This window comes from Somniosus microcephalus, chromosome 9 (genome assembly GCF_052327205.1).
Source record: "Somniosus microcephalus isolate GS21.2 chromosome 9, FLI_Smic_1.0, whole genome shotgun sequence".
Taxonomy (NCBI): domain Eukaryota; kingdom Metazoa; phylum Chordata; class Chondrichthyes; order Squaliformes; family Somniosidae; genus Somniosus; species Somniosus microcephalus.
This window is the reverse complement of record NC_140995.1, coordinates 250,588,494-250,607,112: the sequence shown is the minus strand read 5'-3', so window position 1 is coordinate 250,607,112 and position 18,619 is coordinate 250,588,494. Positions and strand designations below refer to the sequence as shown.

General features: G+C 51.9%; 1 protein-coding gene and 1 long non-coding RNA gene across 2 annotated transcripts in view; one reads left to right on the top strand and one right to left on the bottom strand.

Annotated features, from left to right (window-relative positions):
- Positions 1–283: 283 nt before the first annotated feature.
- On the top strand, positions 284–7,578 carry LOC147113216 (uncharacterized). Its single transcript, XR_015079640.1, has 2 exons — positions 284–497; positions 7,390–7,578. It is a non-coding gene; the product is annotated as an uncharacterized LOC147113216 (long non-coding RNA).
- Positions 7,579–8,603: 1,025 nt separating this feature from the next.
- Positions 8,604–18,619, bottom strand: part of LOC147113215 (calpain-2 catalytic subunit-like) — a 120,544-nt gene continuing 110,528 nt past the window's right edge. Inside the window, exons 15-20 of the mRNA XM_085998149.1 lie at positions 17,325–17,389; positions 15,566–15,634; positions 11,043–11,121; positions 10,058–10,177; positions 9,383–9,441; positions 8,604–8,981 (exon numbers count right to left, since the gene is read on the bottom strand). Of these exons, the coding sequence (XP_085854275.1) occupies positions 8,958–8,981; positions 9,383–9,441; positions 10,058–10,177; positions 11,043–11,121; positions 15,566–15,634; positions 17,325–17,389 (416 nt within the window). The 3' untranslated portion in view covers positions 8,604–8,957. The remainder of the gene's footprint in view (positions 8,982–9,382; positions 9,442–10,057; positions 10,178–11,042; positions 11,122–15,565; positions 15,635–17,324; positions 17,390–18,619) is intronic.

The following is an 18,619-nucleotide window of genomic DNA, read 5'->3' as shown; positions in this document are numbered from 1 at the left end:
CTCGCTGACCTCTCTCCCTCCCTCTCGCTCACCTCCCTCCCTCTCGCTCGCTGACCTCTCTCCCTCCCTCTCGCTCGCTGACCTCTCTCCCTCCCTCTCGCTCGCTGACCTCTCTCCCTCCCTCTCGCTCGCTGACCTCTCTCCCTCCCTCTCGCTCGCTGACCTCTCTCGCTCGCTGACCTCTATCCCTCCCTCTCGCTCGCTGACCTCTCTCCCTCCCTCTCGCTCGCTGACCTCTCTCCCTCCCTCTCGCTCGCTGACCTCCTCTCTCTCTCTCTCTCTCTCTCCTCAGGCGGTGACTCTCAACTGTTCGCACAGTTTCTGCAGCCACTGTATCCTGGAGTGGAGGAAGAGGAAGGACGAATGTCCCATCTGTCGACAGACCATCCAATCGCAGGCCCGCTCCGTGGTCCTGGACAACTGCATCGAGCGCATGGTGGAGAGTCTGAGCGAGGCCGTGAGATGGCGCAGAGTGCAGCTGGTCAAGGCAAGGAAAGGTGAGGGAGAGGAGGGTTTACTGCTCAGTCACAGAGTGACGAGTGTCTCTCTCAGACGCAGAGTTTTTTATTTGTTCCTGGGATGTGGGCGTCGCTGGCATCACCCGCTGCAGTCCGTGTGGTGAAGGTGCTCCCAGTGCTGTTAGGGAGGGAGTTCCAGGATTTTGACCCAGCGACAATGATGGAATATATATATATTTCCAAGTCAGGATGGTGTGTGGTGTTCCCATTCGCCTGCTGCCCTTGTTCTTCTAGGTGGTAGAGGTCGCGGGTTTGGGAGGTGCTGCCGAAGGAGCCTTGGCGAGTTGCTGCAGTGCATCTTGTAGAGGGTACACACTGCAGCCACGGTACGCCGGTGGTGGAGGGAGTGAATGTTTCAGGTGGTGGATGGGGTGCCAATCAAGCGGGCTGCCTTGTCCTGGATGGTGTCGAGCTTCTCGAGTGTTGTTGGAGCTTCACTCATCCAGGCAAGTGGAGAATATTCCATCACACTCCTGACTTGTGCCTTGTAGATGGTGGAAAGGCTTTGGGGAGTCAGGAGGTGAGACACTCGCCGCAGAATACCCAGCCTCTGGCCTGCTCTTGTTGCCACAGTATTTATTTGATTCGTTCTGTTAAGTTTCTGGTCAATGGTGACCCCCAGGATGTTGTTGATGGGGGATTCGGCGATGGTAATGCCGTTGAATGTCATGGGGTGGTGGTTAGACTCTCGCTTGTTGGAGATAGTCATTGCCTGGCACTTCTGTGGCGCGAATGTTACCTGCCACTTATCAGCCCAAGTCTGAACGTCGTCCAGGTCTTGTTGCATGCGGGCATGGACTGCTTCATTATCTGTGGAGTTGTGAATGGCACTGAACACTGTGCAGTCATCAGCGAACATCCCCATTTCTGACCTTATGTTGGAGGGAAGGTCATTGATGAAGCAGCTGAAGATGGTTGGGCCTAGGACACTGCTCTGAGGAACTCCTGCAGCGATGTCCTGGGGCTGAGATGATTGGCCTCCAACCACCACAACCATCTTCCTTTGTGCTAGGTATGACTCCAGCCAGTGGAGAGTTTTCCCCCCGATTCCCATTGAGTTCAGTTTTACTGGGACTCCTTGATGCCAAACTCGGTCAAATGCTGCCTTGATGTTAAGGGCAGTCACTCTCACCTCACCTCTGGAATTCAGCTCCTTTGTCCATGTTTGGACCAAGTCTGTAATGAGGTCTGGAGCCGAGTGGTCTTGGCAGAACCCAAACTGGGCATCAGCGAGCAGGTTATTGGTGAGTAAGTGCCGCTTGATAGCACTGTCGATGACACCTTCCAACACTTTGCTGATGATTGAGAGTAGACTGATGGGGTGGTAATTGGCCGGGTTGGATTTGTCCTGCTATTTGTGGACAGGACATCCCTAGGCAGTTTTCCACATTGTCGGATAGATGGCAGTGTTGTAGCTGTACTGGAACAGCTTGGCTAGAGGCACAGCTAGTTCTGGAGCACAAGTCTTCAGCACAATAGCCGGGATGTTGTCGGGGCTCACAGCCTTTGCTGTATCCAGTGCGCTCAGCCGTTTCTTGATATCATATGCAGTGAATCGAATTGGCTGAAGACTGGTTTCTGTGGTGGTGGGGCCCTCAGGAGGCCGATATGGATCATCCACTCGGCACTTCTGGCTGAAGATGGTTGCAAACACTTCAGCCTTGTCTTTTGCACTCGCGTGCTGGGCTCTACCATCATTGAGGATGGGGATATTCATGGAGCTTCCTCTTCCCGTTAGTTGTTTAATGGTCCACCACCATTCACGACTGGATGTGGCAGGACTGCAGAGCTTTGATCTGATCCGTTGATTGTGGGATCGCTTAGCCCTGTCCATAGCATGCTGCCTCCGCTGTTTAACATGCATGTAGTCCTGTGTTGCAGCTTCCCCAGGTTGGCACCTCATTTTTAGGTACGCCTGGTACTGCTCCTGGCATGCTCTTCTACACTCCTTATTGAACCAGGGTTGGTCCCCTGGCTTGGTTGTAATGGTAGAGTGAGGGATATGCCGGGCCATGAGGTTACAGATTGTGGTGGAATACAATTCTGCTGCTGCTGATGGCCCTCAGTGCCTCATGGATGCCCAGTTTTAAGCTGCTAGATCTGTTCTGAATCTATCCCATTGAGCACGGTGGTAGTGCCACACAACACGATGGAGAGTGTCCTCAGTGTGAAGATGGGACTTTGTCTCCACAATGACTGTGTGGTGGTCACTGCTACCAATACTGTCATCCCTCTCCCTAACATCTGTCTGAGGCTGAACCACACTGTTCAAAACCTTGGTGTCATATTTGACCCTGAAATTAGTTTCCGATCACATGTCCGCAGCATCACTAAGACCGCCTACTTCCACCTCCGTAACATCGCCCGTCTCCGCCCTCGCCTCAGCTCATCCGCTGCTGAAACCGTCAGCCATGCCTTTGTTACCTCTAGACTTGACTATTCTAACGCACTCCTGGCCGCCCACATTCCACCCTACGTAAACTTGAGGTCATCCAAAACTCGACTGCCCGTGTCCTAACTCACACCCAGTCCCGTTCACCCATCACCCCCTGTGCTCACTGCCCCGTGTCCTAACTCACACCCAGTCCCGTTCACCCATCACCCCCTGTGCTCACTGCCCCGTGTCCTAACTCACACCCAGTCCCGTTCACCCATCACCCCTGTGCTCACTGCCCCGTGTCCTAACTCACACCCAGTCCCGTTCACCCATCACCCCCTGTGCTCACTGTCCCGTGTCCTAACTCACACCCAGTCCCGTTCACCCATCACCCGCTGTACTCACTGCCCCGTGTCCTAACTCACACCCAGTCCCGTTCTCCCATCACCCCCTGTGCTCACTGCCCCGTGTCCTAACTCACACCCAGTCCCGTTCACCCATCACCCCCTGTGCTCACTGCCCCGTGTCCTAACTCACACCCAGTCCCATTCACCCATCACCCCCTGTGCTCACTGCCCCGTGTCCTAACTCACACCCAGTCCCGTTCACCCATCACCCCCTGTGCTCACTGCCCCGTGTCCTAACTCACACCCAGTCCCGTTCACCCATCACCCCCTGTGCTCACTGCCCCGTGTCCTAACTCGCACCAAGTCCCGTTCACCCATCACCCCCTGTGCTCACTGACCTACAAAGCCTCGATTTCAAATTCTCATCCTCGTTTTCAAATCCCTCCGTGGCCTCGCCCCTCCCTATCTCTGTAACCTCCTCCAGCCTCACAACCCTCCGAGATATCGGTGCTCCTCTAATTCTGCCCTCTTGAGGATCCCTGATTATAATCGCTCCACCATTGGTGGCCGTGCCTTCTGTTGCCGAGGCTCTAAGCTCTGGAATTCCCTCCCTAAACCTCTCCGCCTCGCTACCTCTCCTCCTTTAAGACGCTCCTTAAAACCTCCCTCTTTGACCAAGCTTTTGGTCACCTGCCCTCATTTCTCCTGATGTGGAGCGGTGTCAAATACTCCAGTGAAGCACCTTGGGACGTTTTACAACGTTAAAGGCGCTATATAAATACAAGCTGTTGTTGTTGTCTTCAACAGATGCATCTGCGACAGGTAGATTGGCGAGGACGAGGTCAAGTAGGTTTTTCCCTCGTGTTGGTTCTCTCACCACCTGTTGCAGGCCCAGACTGGCAGTTATGTCCTTCAGGACTCGGCCAGCTCGGTCAGTAGTGGTGCTACCGAGCCACTCTTGGTGATGGACATTGAAGTCCCCCACCCACAGTACATTCTCTGCCCTTGCTACTCTCAGTGCTTCTTCCAAGTGGTGTTCAACATGGAGGAGCACTGATTCATCAGCTGAGGGAGGGCGGTAGGTGGTAATCAGCAGGAGGTTTCCTTGCCCATGCTTGACCTGAAGCCATGAGACTTCCTGGGGTCCGGAGTCAATGTTGAGGACTCCCAGGGCCACTCCTTCCCGACTGTACACCACTGTGCCGCCACCCCTGGTGGGTCTGTCCTGCCGGTGGGACAGGACATACCCAGGGATGGTGATGGAGGAGTCTGGGACATTGGCTGAAAGTTTTGATTCTGAGAGTTTGACTATGTCAGGCTGTTGCTTGATTAGTCTGGGACAGCTTTCTCGATTTTGGCACAAGTCCCCAAATAAGAAATAGGAGCAGGAATAGACCACTTGGCCCCTCCAGCCTGCTCCGCCATTCAATAAGATCAGGGCTGATCTTGGGCTCAAAGCCACTTCCCTGCCCGCTCCCCATAACCCTTCACTCCCTTATCTTGCAAAAATCTGTCTATCTCCACCTTAAATGTATTTAATGACCCAGCCTCCACGGCTCTCTGGGGCAGAGAATGCCACAGATTTACGACCCTCAGAGAAGAAATTCCTCCTCATCTCAGTTCTAAAAGGGCGACCCTTGATTCTGAGACTGTGCCCCCGAGTTCTAGATTCCCCCACGAGGGGAAACATCCCCTCAGCATCGACCTTGTCGAGCCCCCTCAGTATCTTATATGTTTCAATAAGATCACCTCTCATTCTTCTCAGGAATCAACCTCGTGAACCTTCTCTGAACTGCCTCCAATGCAAGTATATCCTTCCTTAAATAAGGAGACCAAAACTGTACGCAGTACTCCAGGTGTGGTCTCACCAACGCCCTGTACAGTTGGAGCAGGACTTCCCTACTTTTATTCTCCACCCCCCTTGAAATAAAGGCCAACATTCCATTTGAATTTTAATTACTTGCTGTACCTGCATGCTAACTTTTTGTGATTCATGTACAAGGACCCCCAGATCCCTCTGTACCTCAGCATTTTGTAATCTCTCCCCAATTAAATAATAATTTGTTTTTTTATTTTTCCTGCCAAAGTGGATAACCTCACACTTTCCCACATTATACTCCATCTGCCAGATTTTTGCCCACTCACTTAGCCTGTCTATATCCCTTTGCAAACTCTTTGTGTCCTCTTCACAACTTGCTTTCCCACCTATCTTTGTATCATCAGCAAACTGGGTTACATTACACTCGGCCTCTTCATCCAAGTCATTAATGTAGATTGTAAATAGTTGAGGCCCCAGCACCGATCCCCACGACACCCCACTAGTTACCGTTTGCCAACCGGAAAATGACCCATTTATCCCGATTCTCTGTTTTCTGTTAGTTAGCCAATCCTCTATCCATGCTAATATATTACCCCCAATTCCGTGAGCTATTATCTTATGCAGTAACCTTTTATGTGGCATCTTATCGAATGCCTTCTCTCAATCCAAATACACCACATCTACTGGTTCCCCCTTGTCCACCCTGCTTGTTACATCCTCAAAGAACTCCAGCAAATTTGTTAAACATGATTTCCCTTTCATAAAACCATGCTGACTCTGTTTGACTGCAGTATGATTTTCTAAATACCTTGCTACTGCTTCCTTAATGAAGGACTCCAGCATTTTCCCAACGACAGATGTTAGGCTAACTGGTCTATAGTTTCCTGTTTTCTGCCTCCCTCCTTTCTTAAATAGGGGTGTTACATTTGCGGTTTTCCAATCCACTGGGACCTCTCCAGAGTCCAGGGAATTTTGGTATATTGCAACCAATGCATCCACTATCTCTGCAGCCACTTCTTTTATGACCCTGGGATGCAGGTCATTTTAGTCCCATTATTTTGCCAAGCACTATTTCCTTAGTGATGGTGATAGTCTTTAGTTCCCCACTCCCTGTGGCCCCTTGATTATCCATTATTGGGATGTTGTTAGTGTCTTCTACAGTGAAGACAGATACAAAATATTTGTTCAGAGTCTCTGCCGTTTCCCCGTTCCCCATTATTAATTCCCCAGTCCCATCCTCTAAGGGACCAACGTTTACTTTAGCTACTCTCTTCCTTTTTATATACCTGTAGAAGCTCTTACGATCAGTTTTAATGTTTCTTGCCAATTTACTCTCATAATTCATCTTCTTTCTCTTTTTTGAGTCATCCTTTGCTGGTTTTTTTAAATTTCCCAATCCTCTGGCCTCCCACCAATCTCGGCAAAATTGTATGCCTTCGTTTTCAATTTGATACCATCCTTTACTTCCTTAGTTAGCCAGGGATCGTGCTCCCTTCGCTTAAAATCTTTCTTTCTCACTGGAATATATTTTTGTTGAGAGTTATGAAATATCTCCTTAAATGTCCACCACTGCATTTCAACTGTCTTACCCTTTAATTTATTTTTCCAGTCCACTTTAGCCAGTTCTGCCCTCGTGCCATTGTAATTGCCTTTGTTTCCGATCAGGACATTGGTTTGGGATACAACTTTCTCACCCTCCAACTGAACTTGAAATTCAACCATGCTATGATCACTCTTTCCTAGAGGATCCTTTACTATGAGATCATTTATTAATTCTGTCTCATTACCTAGTACCAGATCCTGCTCCCTGGTTGGTTCCATTACATACTGTTCTAGGAAACCATCCCAAATACACTCTATAAACTCCTCCTCCAGGCTACCATGGCCAATTTGATTTGATGTTGGTGAGGAGGACTTTGCAGGGTCGACTGGGCTGGGCGTGCCGTTGTCGTGTCTGAAGCTGGTGCCGGGTGGTCTGTCTGGTTTTATTCTGAGTGTTTTGCTCGGCCATTTCAGAGGGCAGTTCAGAGTCAACCATATTGCTGTAGGTCTGGAGTCACATATCGGCCAGACTGGGTAAGGACGGCAGATTTCCTTCTCTAAAGGACATCAGTGAACCAGATGGGTTTTTACGACAATCCGGTAGTTTCATGATCACCATTACTGATACTAACTTTTTATTCCAGATTTATTTAATTAACTGAATTTAAATTCCCGAGCTGCCGTGGTGGGATTTAAACTCATGTCTCTGGATCACTAGCCCAGTGACGTTACCACTATCCTGCCGTGCCCGGTACCTCATGTGACATGTGTCTCTTGTTCCACCAGCGATGAAGGCAGACCCGATCCCTGTGATCGACAGTGAAAGCAGCAGTTGTGATGATCTGGGGTCCCTTCAGTCCATCAGCATCGTGGGGAGCTCGGACATTGAGAATTCTGAACTGGAAGAGCGGAGTGAGGAGGGAGAGACGGAGGAGGATCCCATTTAGTACATTATCTGAGTTGGAGCTGGGGCTCTCTGTGTATATGAGATGGGGTTAGGGTTCTGTGGGGACGAGTTGAAGGGGCTGGGGTTGTGTGGGGGGAGGGGGTAATGAGCCCGGGTTCTCTGTGATCAATGTCCTGGTCGGTCAGAGTTAAAGCTGTTTCGGAGATAGCAGCGATGAACTTTCCATGCACTGGCTGGACACAGACATTGGGCAGCACTGTGCTTTGTTTAATAAATGCTTTATATTGTATCGGCTCACATTGTACTCTGTGGCCCACCCATCATGGAGAGACCCCCAACCCAGGGCAGTCAGGAGCTGGTTAATCACTGCCCCGCTATCGCCCTGTATAAATCCCACTGCCCTGCTCTCTCCCCATAGCCCTGTATCAATCCCAAACTAATCCCATCGCCCTGTATCAATCCCCAAACTAATCCCACTGCCCCGCTCTCTCCCCATAGCCCTGCATCAATCCCAAATTAATCCCACTGCCCCGCTCTCTCCCCATAGCCCTGTATCAATCCCAAACTAAACCTCCCAAACCCGCGACCTCTTCCACCTAGAAGGACAAGGGCAGCAGGCGCATGGGAACACCACCACCTGCAAGTCACACACCATCCTGACGTAGAAGTTTTTTGCCGATCCTTCATCGTCGCTGGGTCAGAATCCTAGAACTCCCTCCCTAACAGCACTGTGGGAGTACCTTCACCACACGGACTGCAGCGGTTCAAGAAGGTGGCTCACACATCCCAGGAATGAACAAATCAAATCCCCGGACTTCCCCCGCCCCGACCCCCAATTCACATCCCCGGACCTCCCCCGCCCCGACCCCCAATTCACATCCCCGGACCTCCCCCGCCCCGACCCCCAATTCACATCCCCGGACTTCCCCCGCCCCGACCCCCAATTCACATCCCCGGACTTCCCCCGCCCCGACCCCCAATTCACATCCCCGGACTTCCCCCGCCCCGACCCCCAATTCACATCCCCGGACTTCCCCCGCCCCGACCCCCAATTCACACCATCACATGTTACCATGACACTCAAAGACAGCTGAATTTTTCAACCAGTTTTTATTTAATTTGAAATAGTAAAAGATCCTTTAACAATAACAGAGTCCCGATACCACAGAGAGGAGCCCACAATCCCGGGACCCTCGCTGAGAATAATGCAGTTTTCAGAACCAAGAGACAAAATCCCACCCCTGGTGGATACAAGCAGCGGGAGTGAGCGCAGAGGAACACGAGATCCCAAACTACAGCGGGATCGCACACACCCGTCACAGCAAACAGAAAAACCCAAGAGATGCACGAACGTGTCCTTCAGACAGAGCGGCGAACACGCGGATTCAGAGAGTCGTGCTGGACATCATAAGACCGCCAATCACCACTCCACAGCCAACTGGAATAGTCAGCCCATGACCAACGTCAGCCACTGCGGAGAGAGAGAGAGAGAGGTCAGTGAGTGAGAGGTCAGTGCGGGGGAGAGAGGGGTCAGTGCGGGGGAGAGAGGGGTCAGTGGGGGGGGAGGTCAGTGCGGGAGAGAGAGGTCAGTGTGGGGGAGAGAGAGGGGTCAGTGCGGGGGGGGGAGGTCAGTGTGGGGGAGAGAGAGGGGTCAGTGTGGGGGAGAGAGGGGTCAGTGGGGGGGGGAGGTCAGTGGGAGAGGGGTCAGTGTGGGGGAGAGAGAGAGAGAGGTCAGTGCGGGAGAGAGAGGGGTCAGTGCGGGGGAGAGAGAGGTCACTGTGGGGGAGAGAGAGAGAGAGGGGTCAGTGCGGCAGAGAGAGAGAGGGGTCAGTGCGGGGGAGAGGTCAGACAGTGCCCTGGTTGCCCCCTCACCTGGTACAGGCCGAGCTGGACGAACCCATTTCCATCTTTGGGTAGAGCGTTAAACATTTCTGAAAGAGAAAGTGGAAAGTGTCGGTGAGTACCAGGCCAAACTCCGACCCCTGAACCCCGCCTCCCAGCCTGAACCACAACCCCAGCTCACAACCTGAACCCTGACACCCGGCCTGACCCCAAACCGCCCAGGCCAACCCAGGACCCTCCCCCGTGAGATTCAGCTGGATAATCGACAGCGGAAGGCATCACACCGAGCCCCTCCAGCCGGGGTCAGTGATCCGGAGCAGGAACCCTCGGCCTTCACCCTCGCGTCGCCCTCCATCCTGGGTCACTCCGGACAATTATAGCACCCAAACCTCAACCTGGGTGAGGTCAGCAGAGGGTGGGATCGTCCTGCTCTGTGTGGGGCTCAGTACCACACCAGGATCACAGAGAGGGAGTGGATGAGGGTTGTGTTGACTTGTGGGGGGATGGGCCGTGTGTGGGAGGGGAGTCCCTGGGCAGGGAGCGGCGGGGAGGAGCCTTGGATGGGGGGCGGTGGAGGGTACAGGGGGGTGTTGAGCGGGGGAGGGGGCTTGTTGAGCTGGAGGGAGGGGTGGGTGGGCGCTGGGAGCCCCAGGGAGGGGGCACAGTGGGTGGGCGATGGGAGCCCCGGCTGATTCTGGGACTTACTGAAGACGGCCTCGAGACGGATCAGACAGGACACAAAGTTGTCAAAATCGAGCGTGAGATCGTCGGTGTCGGAATATCGAGCCACGATGATCTGGGTCAGCTGGTTGTCCAAGTGGAAACCTGGAGAGAGAGAGAGCTTAAAACATGCACCAAATATCACCTCACGACACCTGACCCCAGCGACCCACCCACCCGCAATAACTGATCTCAGTGACCCCTGGCCTCTCGCGATAACCCCCCCACAGCGAACCTCTCCTCTCTGTCCAAAGATGTGCGGGTTAGGTTGATTGGCTATGATAAATTGACCCTTAGTGTTAGGGGGATTAAATACGTGGGGTTATGGGGATAGGGTGGGATATGTGTTGGTGTAGGGGTTACGGGGATCGGGTGGGATATGTGTCGGTGCAGGCTCGATGGGCCGAAATGGCCTCTATCTGCACTGTGGGGTTTCTGTGATTTCTGTGAACTGAGAGCGATAGATTGTTGTTGGGTAAGAGTCGAGGGATGTGGAGCAAAGGCGGGCAGATGGAGTTAAGATTCAGATCAGCCATGATCTCATTGAATGGTGTAACAGGCTCGAGGGGCTGAATGGCCTCTTCCTGTTCCTGTGTAACAGGCTCGAGGGGCTGAATGGCCTCCTGCTGTTCCTGTGTAACAGGCTCGAGGGGCTGAATGGCCTCCTCCTGTTCCTGTGTAACAGGCTCGAGGGGCTGAATGGCCTCTTGCTGTTCCTGTGTAACAGGCTCGAGGGGCTGAATGGCCTCCTGCTGTTCCTGTGTAACAGGCTCGAGGGGCTGAATGGCCTCCTCCTGTTCCTGTGTAACAGGCTCGAGGGGCTGAATGGCCTCCTCCTGTTCCTGTGTTCTTTTAGAGACAGGGCACGTGGCAATGGGACTGAGGGGGTCATTTCCCATTCAGAAGCTGTCTCTGTTTATCATCATCTCCGACCCAGGGTCCTTTCCCCGCGGGGAGTGTGGTTTCTCACCCGATTCCTCCACAGCCACTCGCATCTCACTGGAGCTCATGGTGCCCGACTGGTCCAGATCACTCTTCTTGTAGATTTTCTGTTAAATTAACAAAGGAAATCTGTTTCAACCTAATGCCTTTCCGTGGCCCCCGCCGACCCTCGACCCATCACCTTTGCAAGTCTTTCTTTTTCGAAAGCGAGAGTTTAACCACCGCCCCTTGATATTCAACGGCATTGCCATCGCCCACCTTCAACATCCTGGAGTCACCATTTGTTGAGTCTGTGTTTTCAAATGTAGTTATGCTGAATAACAGGACACAGACTACAGAAGTAATTAAACAGGTCTTTAGTGATTGAGGGTCAGGGCTGAACTGAGATACACTTTGCTCCGCAGGGTTTACATACCGGTGTGGTCACCACCGGTACTACAATGTACAGGAGCCATCAAAAAGTAGTCAGTCACCTTAAGGTATCCTCTTAAGGTAGTACAGGTTACATACACTATAACCATTGACCAGAAACTTAACTGGACCAGCCACATAAATACTGTGGCAACAAGAGCAGGCCAGAGGCTGGGTATTCTGTGACGAGTGTCTCACCTCCTGACTCCCCAAAGCCATTCCACCATCTACAAGGCACAAGTCAGGAGTGTGATGGAATACTCTCCACTTGCCTGGATGAGTGCAGCTCCAACAACACTCAAGAAGCTCAACACCATCCAAGACAAAGCAGCCCACTTGATTGGCACCCCATCCACCACCTTAAACATTCACTCCCTCCACCACCGGTGCACCGTGGCTGCAGTGTGTACCATCTACAAGATGCACTGCAGCAACTGGTGCAAGGGTCAAGGATGTCTCAGAGCGGCTGCAGAACATCTTGGAAGGGGAGGGTGAACAGCCAGTTGTCGTGGTGCATATAGGCACCAACGATATAGGTAAAAAGCGGGATGAGATCCTAAAAGCAGAATATAGGGAGTTAGGAGGTAAATTAAAAAATAGGACCTCAAAGGTAGTAAGCTCAGGATTGCTACCAGTGCCACGTGCTAGTCAGAGTAGAAATAGAAGGATATTTCAGATGAATACATGGCTAGAGGAATGGTGCCAGGGGCAGGGATTCAAGTTCCTGGGACATTGGAACCGGTTCTGGGGGAGGTGGGACGATTTGCACCTGGGCAGGGCCGGGACCAATGTCCTAGGGGGAGTGTTTGCTAGTGCTCTGCGGGAAGGTTTAAACTAAAATGGCAGGGGGTTGGGAACCTGAGCAGGGAGACAGAGGAAAGGGAAACGAGGATAAAAGCAAAAGATAGGAAAGAGAAAAACAAAAGTGGCAGTCAGAGAAATCAACGGTTTAAATCAAATGTGGCCACAGTAAATAATAATTCTAATAGGTCTAAAAGCGTTAAAAAAACAAGCCTGAAGGCTTTGTGTCTTAATGCGAGGAGCATTCGTAATAAGGTGGATGAATTAGCTGCGCAAATAGAGGTAAACGAATATGATTTGATTGGGATTACGGAAACATGGCTCCAGGGTGGCCAAGGCTGGGAACTCACCATCCAGGGGGATTCAATATTCAGGAAAGATAGGCAAAAAGGAAAGGGAGGTGGGGTAGCATTGCTGGTTAAAGAAGGGATTAACACAATTGTAAGGAAGGATATTAGCTCTGATGATGTGGAATCTGTATGGGTAGAACTGAGAAATACCAAGGGGCAGAAAACGTTAGTGGGAGTGGTATATAGACCTCCAAACAGTAATGCGGAGGTTGGGGATGGCATTAAAAGGGAAATTAGAGAAGCGTGCAATAAGGGCACAGCAGTTATCATGGGTGACTTTAATCTACATATAGATTGGGCTAACCAAATTAGTAACAATACTGTGGAGGAGGAATTCCTGGACCAATATGTTGAGGAACCAACCAGAGATCAGGCCATCTTAGACTGGGTATTATGTAACGAGAAAGGATTAATTAGCAATCTTGTTGTATGAGGCCCCTTGGGTCGGAGCAATCATAATATGATCGAATTCTTCATTAAGATGAAGAATGAAGTAGTTGACTCGGAGACTAGGGTCCTAAATTTAAATAAAGGAAACTACGATGGTATGAGGCGCGAGTTGGGTAGGATTGATTGGGGAATGTCACTCAAAGGGTTAACGGTGGATAGGCAATGGCAAACATTCAAAGACCGCATGGATGAACTACAGAATTTGTTCATCCCAGTTAGGCATAAAAATAAAACAACAAAGGTGACTCAACCGCGGCTAACAAGGGAAATTAGGGATAGCATAAGATCCAAGGAGAGAACATATAAATTGGCCAGAAAAAGCAGTAAACCTGAGGATTGGGAGCAGTTTAGGATTCAACAAAGGGATTAATTAAGAAAGGGAAAATAGAATATGAGAGTAAGCTTTCAGGAAACACAAAAACTGACTGTAAAAGCTTTCATAGATATGTGAAGAGAAAAAGATTGGTGAAGTCAAGCGTAGGTCCCTTGCAGTCGGAATCGGGGAATTTATAATGGGGAACAAAGAAATGGCTGACCAATTAAATGCATATTTTGGTTCTGTCTTCACAAAGGAGGACACAAATAACCTCCCAGAGATGTCGGGGAACATAGGGTCTGATGAAAGGGAGGAACTGAAAGAAATCAGTATTTGTAGGGAAATGGTGTTAGGGAAATTGATGGGATTGAAGGTCGATAAATCCCCAGGGCCTGATAATCTACATCCTAGGGTACTTAAGGAAGTGGCCCTAGAAATAGTAGATGCGTTGCTGATCATCTTCCAACATTCGATGGAATCTGGAACAGTACCCATGGATTGGAGGGTAGCTAATGTTACCCCAGTATTCAAAAAAGGTGGTAGAGAGAAAACATCGGTAGTGGGGAAAATGCTAGAGTCCATTATAAAAGATGTAATAGCAGAGCACTTGGAAAACAGTGACAGGATCGGACAAAGTCAACATGGATTGACAGAAGGTAAATCGTGCTTGACTAATCTACTGGAATTCTTTGAGGATGTAACTGGTAAAATAGGTAAGGGAGAACCAGTGGATGTGGTGTATTTGGACTTTCAGAAGGCTTTCGATAAGGTCCCGCATAAGAGATTAGCGTGTAAAGTTAAGGCACATGGGATTGGGGGCAAGGTATTGACTTGGATAGAGAACTGGTTGGCAGACAGAAAGAAAAGAGCTGGAATAAACGGGTCTTTTTCCGAGTGGCAGGCAGTGACTCGTGGGGTACCGCAGGGATCGGTCCTTGGCAGAAACATGGCAAATGCACTATAATGTGGATAAATGTGAGGTTATCCACTTTGGTGGCAAAAACAGGAAGGCAGATTATTATTTGAATGGCAATAGATTGAGAGAAGGGGAAGTGCAAAGAGACCTGGGTGTTATTGTGCACCAGTCGCTGAAGGTAAGCATGCAGGTGCAGCAGGCGGTTAAGAAGGCAAATGGTATGTTGGCCTTGGTAGCAAGAGGGTTCGAGTACAGGAACAAGGATGTCTTGCTACAGTTGTACAGGGCCTTGGTGAGACCACACCTTGAGTATTGTGTGCAGTTTTGGTCACCTTACCTGAGGAAGGATGTTCTTGCCATGGAGGGAGTGCAGCGAAGATTCACCAGACTGATACCTGGGATGGCAGGAATGGCGTATGAGGAGAGATTGTGTCGATTGGGCTTATACTCACTGGAGTTTAGAAGATTGAGAGGGGATCTCATCGAAACCTATAAAATTACGGCAGGTCTGGATAGACTAGATGCCAGAAGGGTGTTTCTGATGGCCGGGGAGTCCAGAACCAGGGGTCATAGTCTAAGGATAAGCGGTAAGCTATTTAGGACTGAAATGAGGAGGAATTTCTTCAACCAGAGAGTGGTGAACCTGTGGAATTCTCTGCCACAGAGGGCGGTGGAGGCTAGTTCATTAAATATATTCAAGAAAGAGTTGGATATATTTCTTGAGGCTAAAGGGATCAAGGGGTATGGGGAGAAGGCAGGGACCGGGTACTGAATTTGGATGATCAGCCATGATCTCATTGAATGGCGGAGCAGGCTCGAGGGGCCGAATGGCCTACTCCTGCTCCTAACTTCTATGTTTCAAGGCTTCTTCGGCAGCACCTCCCAAACCTGCGACCTCTACCAGGTAACTTTTTGCCCATCTCCGCCTTTGCCTCAGCTCATCTGCTGCTGAAACCCTGAGCCATGCCTTTGTTACCTGCAGACTTGACTATTCCAACGCACTCCTGGCCGGCCTCCCACATTCCACCCTACGTAAACTTGAGGTCATCCAAAACTCGGCTGCCCGTGTCCTAACTCTCACCAAGTCCCGTTCACCCCTCACCCCTGTGCTCGCTGACCTACATTGGCCCCCACCTGCCCTAATATCTCCTGTTGCGGTTCGGTGTCTGATTTACACTCCTGCGAAGCGCCTTGGGGCGTTTTACTACGTTAAAGGCGCTATATAAACACAGGTTGTTGTTGGTCAGAACTCCCTCACCCAGGTACAGACTGGAGCCCACGGACAAGATCTGACCATCAATCCTTACCAGGAATTTCTGAACCTTGTCCCACAGTTTCTTGAACTCCAGCAGACCCAGTTTCCCATTCCCATCTTTCTGTTGGTCAGTCAGTTAAGGAAAACATTTTCCGGGAGTGAATGTCATTCAGGAACAGGAACAGGAGGAGGCCACTCAGTCCCTCGAGCCTGTTACACAGGGACAGGAGGAGGCCGTTCAGTCCCTCGAACCTATTACACAGGGACAGGAGGAGGCCATTCAGCCCCTCGAGCCTGTTACACAGGGACAGGAGGAGACCATTCAGCCCCTCGAGCCTGTTACACAGGAATAGGAGGAGGCCGTTCAGTCCCTCGAGCCTGTTACACAGGGACAGGAGGAGGCCATTCAGCCCCTCGAGCCTGTTACACAGGAACAGGAGGAGGCCATTCAGCCCCTTGAGCCTCTTACACAGGAATAGGAGGAGGCCATTCAGCCCCTCGAGCCTGTTACACAGGGACAGGAGGAGGCCATTCAGCCCCTCGAGCCTGTTACACAGGAACAGGAGGAGGCCATTCAGCCCCTCGAGCCTGTTACACAGGAACAGGAGGAGGCCATTCAGCCCCTTGAGCCTCTTACACAGGAATAGGAGGAGGCCATTCAGCCCCTCGAGCCTGTTACACAGGGACAGGAGGAGGCCATTCAGCCCCTCGAGCCTGTTACACAGGAACAGGAGGAGGCCATTCAGCCCCTCGAACCTATTACACAGGAACAGGAGGAGGCCATTCAGCCCCTCGAGCCTGTTACACAGGAACAGGAGGAGGCCATTCAGCCCCTCGAGCCTGTTACACAGGAACAGGAGGAGGCCACTCAGCTCCTCGAGCCTGTTACACAGGAACAGGAGGAGACCATTCAGTCCCTCGAACCTATTACACAGGGACAGGAGGAGGCCATTCAGCCCCTCGAGCCTGTTGCACAGGAACAGGAGGAGGCCATTCAGCCCCTCGAGTCTGTTACACAGGGACAGGAGGAGGCCATTCAGCCCCTCGAGCCTGTTACACAGGAACAGGAGGAGGCCATTCAGCCCCTTGAGCCTCTTACACAGGAATAGGAGGAGGCCATTCAGCCCCTCGAGCCTGTTACACAGGGACAGGAGGAGGCCATTCAGCCCCTCGAGCCTGTTACACAGGAACAGGAGGAGGCCATTCAGCCCCTCGAACCTATTACACAGGAACAGGAGGAGGCCATTCAGCCCCTCGAGCCTGTTACACAGGAACAGGAGGAGGCCATTCAGCCCCTCGAGCCTGTTACACAGGAACAGGAGGAGGCCACTCAGCTCCTCGAGTCTGTTACACAGGAACAGGAGGAGACCATTCAGCCCCTCGAACCTATTACACAGGGACAGGAGGAGGCCATTCAGCCCCTCGAGCCTGTTGCACAGGAACAGGAGGAGGCCATTCAGCCCCTCGAGCCTGTTACACAGGAACAGGAGGAGGCCATTCAGTCCCTCGAGCCTGTTACACAGGAACAGGAGGAGGCCATTCAGCCCCTCGAGCCTGTTACACAGGAACAGGAGGAGGCCACTCAGCCCCTCGAACCTGTTACACAAGAACAGGAGGAGGCCGTTCAGCCTCTCGAGCCTGTTACACAGGAACAGGAGGCCATTCAGCCCCTTGAGCCTCTTACACAGGAATAGGAGGAGGCCATTCAGCCCCTCGAGCCTGTTACACAGGGACAGGAGGAGGCCATTCAGCCCCTCGAGCCTGTTACACGGGGACAGGAGGAGGCCATTGAGCCAGGCGGGGAAGGATACATCCATCAGGTTCACCATGTTGCGGCAGGTCTCCAGGCCAAATCCATCAGTTTTAATGTCTGAACCTAAAAGGGAACAAAGGGAGCATGGCGTCAGTACACCGAGCCACAGAAGAAGATATTGGGACAGGTGACCATGAGCTTGGTCAAAGAGGTAGGTTTTAAGGAGAGTCTTAAAGGAAGAGAGAGAGGTAACGAGGGAGAGGTTTAGGAAGGGAATTCCAGAGCTTCGGGCCTCGGCAACAGAAGGCACGGCCACCAATGGTTGAGCGATTATAATCAGGGATCCTCAAGAGGGCAGAATTAGAGGGGCGCAGATATCTCGGGGGGGGGGGGGCGGTTGTGGGGCTGGAGGAGATTTCAGAGATAGGGAGGGGCGAGGCCATGGAGGGATTTGAAAACAAGGATGAGAATTTTAAAATCGAGGCGCTGCTTAACTGGGAGCCAATGTAGGTCAGCGAGCACAGGGGGTGATGGGTGAACGGGACTTGGTGCGAGTTAGGACACGGGGCAGTGAGCACGGGGTGATGGGTGAACGGGACTGGGTGTGAGTTAGGACACGGGGCAGTGAGCACAGGGGGTGATGGGTGAACGGGACTGGGTGTGAGTTAGGACACGGGGCAGTGAGCACAGGGGGTGATGGGTGAACGGGACTGGGTGTGAGTTAGGACACGGGGCAGTGAGCACAGGGGGTGATGGGTGAACGGGACTGGGTGTGAGTTAGGACACGGGGCAGTGAGCACGGGGTGATGGGTGAACGGGACTGGGTGTGAGTTAGGACACGGCGCAGTGAGCACAGGGGGTGATGGGTGAACGGGACTGGGTGAGTTAGGACACGGGGCAGTGAGCACGGGGTGATGGGTGAACGGGACTGGGTGTGAGTTAGGACACGGGGCAGTGAGCACAGGGGGTGATGGGTGAACGGGACTGGGTGAGAGTTAGGACACAGGCAGCCGAGTTTTGGATGACCTCAAGTTTACGTAGGGTGGAATGTGGGAGGCCAGCCAGGAGTGCGTTGGAATAGTCAAGTCTCGAGGTAACAAAGGCATGGCTGAGGGTTTCAGCAGCAGATGAGCTGAGGCGGAATCGGGTAGAAAGTTACCGGGTGGAGGTTGCGGGTTTGGGAGGTGCTGCCGAAGAAGCCTTGGCGAGTTGCTGCAGTGCATCTTGTAGATGGTACACACTGCAGCCACAGTGCGCCGGTGGTGGAGGGAGTGAATGTTTAAGGTGGTGGATGGGGTGTTCTGTTAGCACCGTGTTAGAGAGAAAGACCGCCTCAGATACACGCTTACGGTT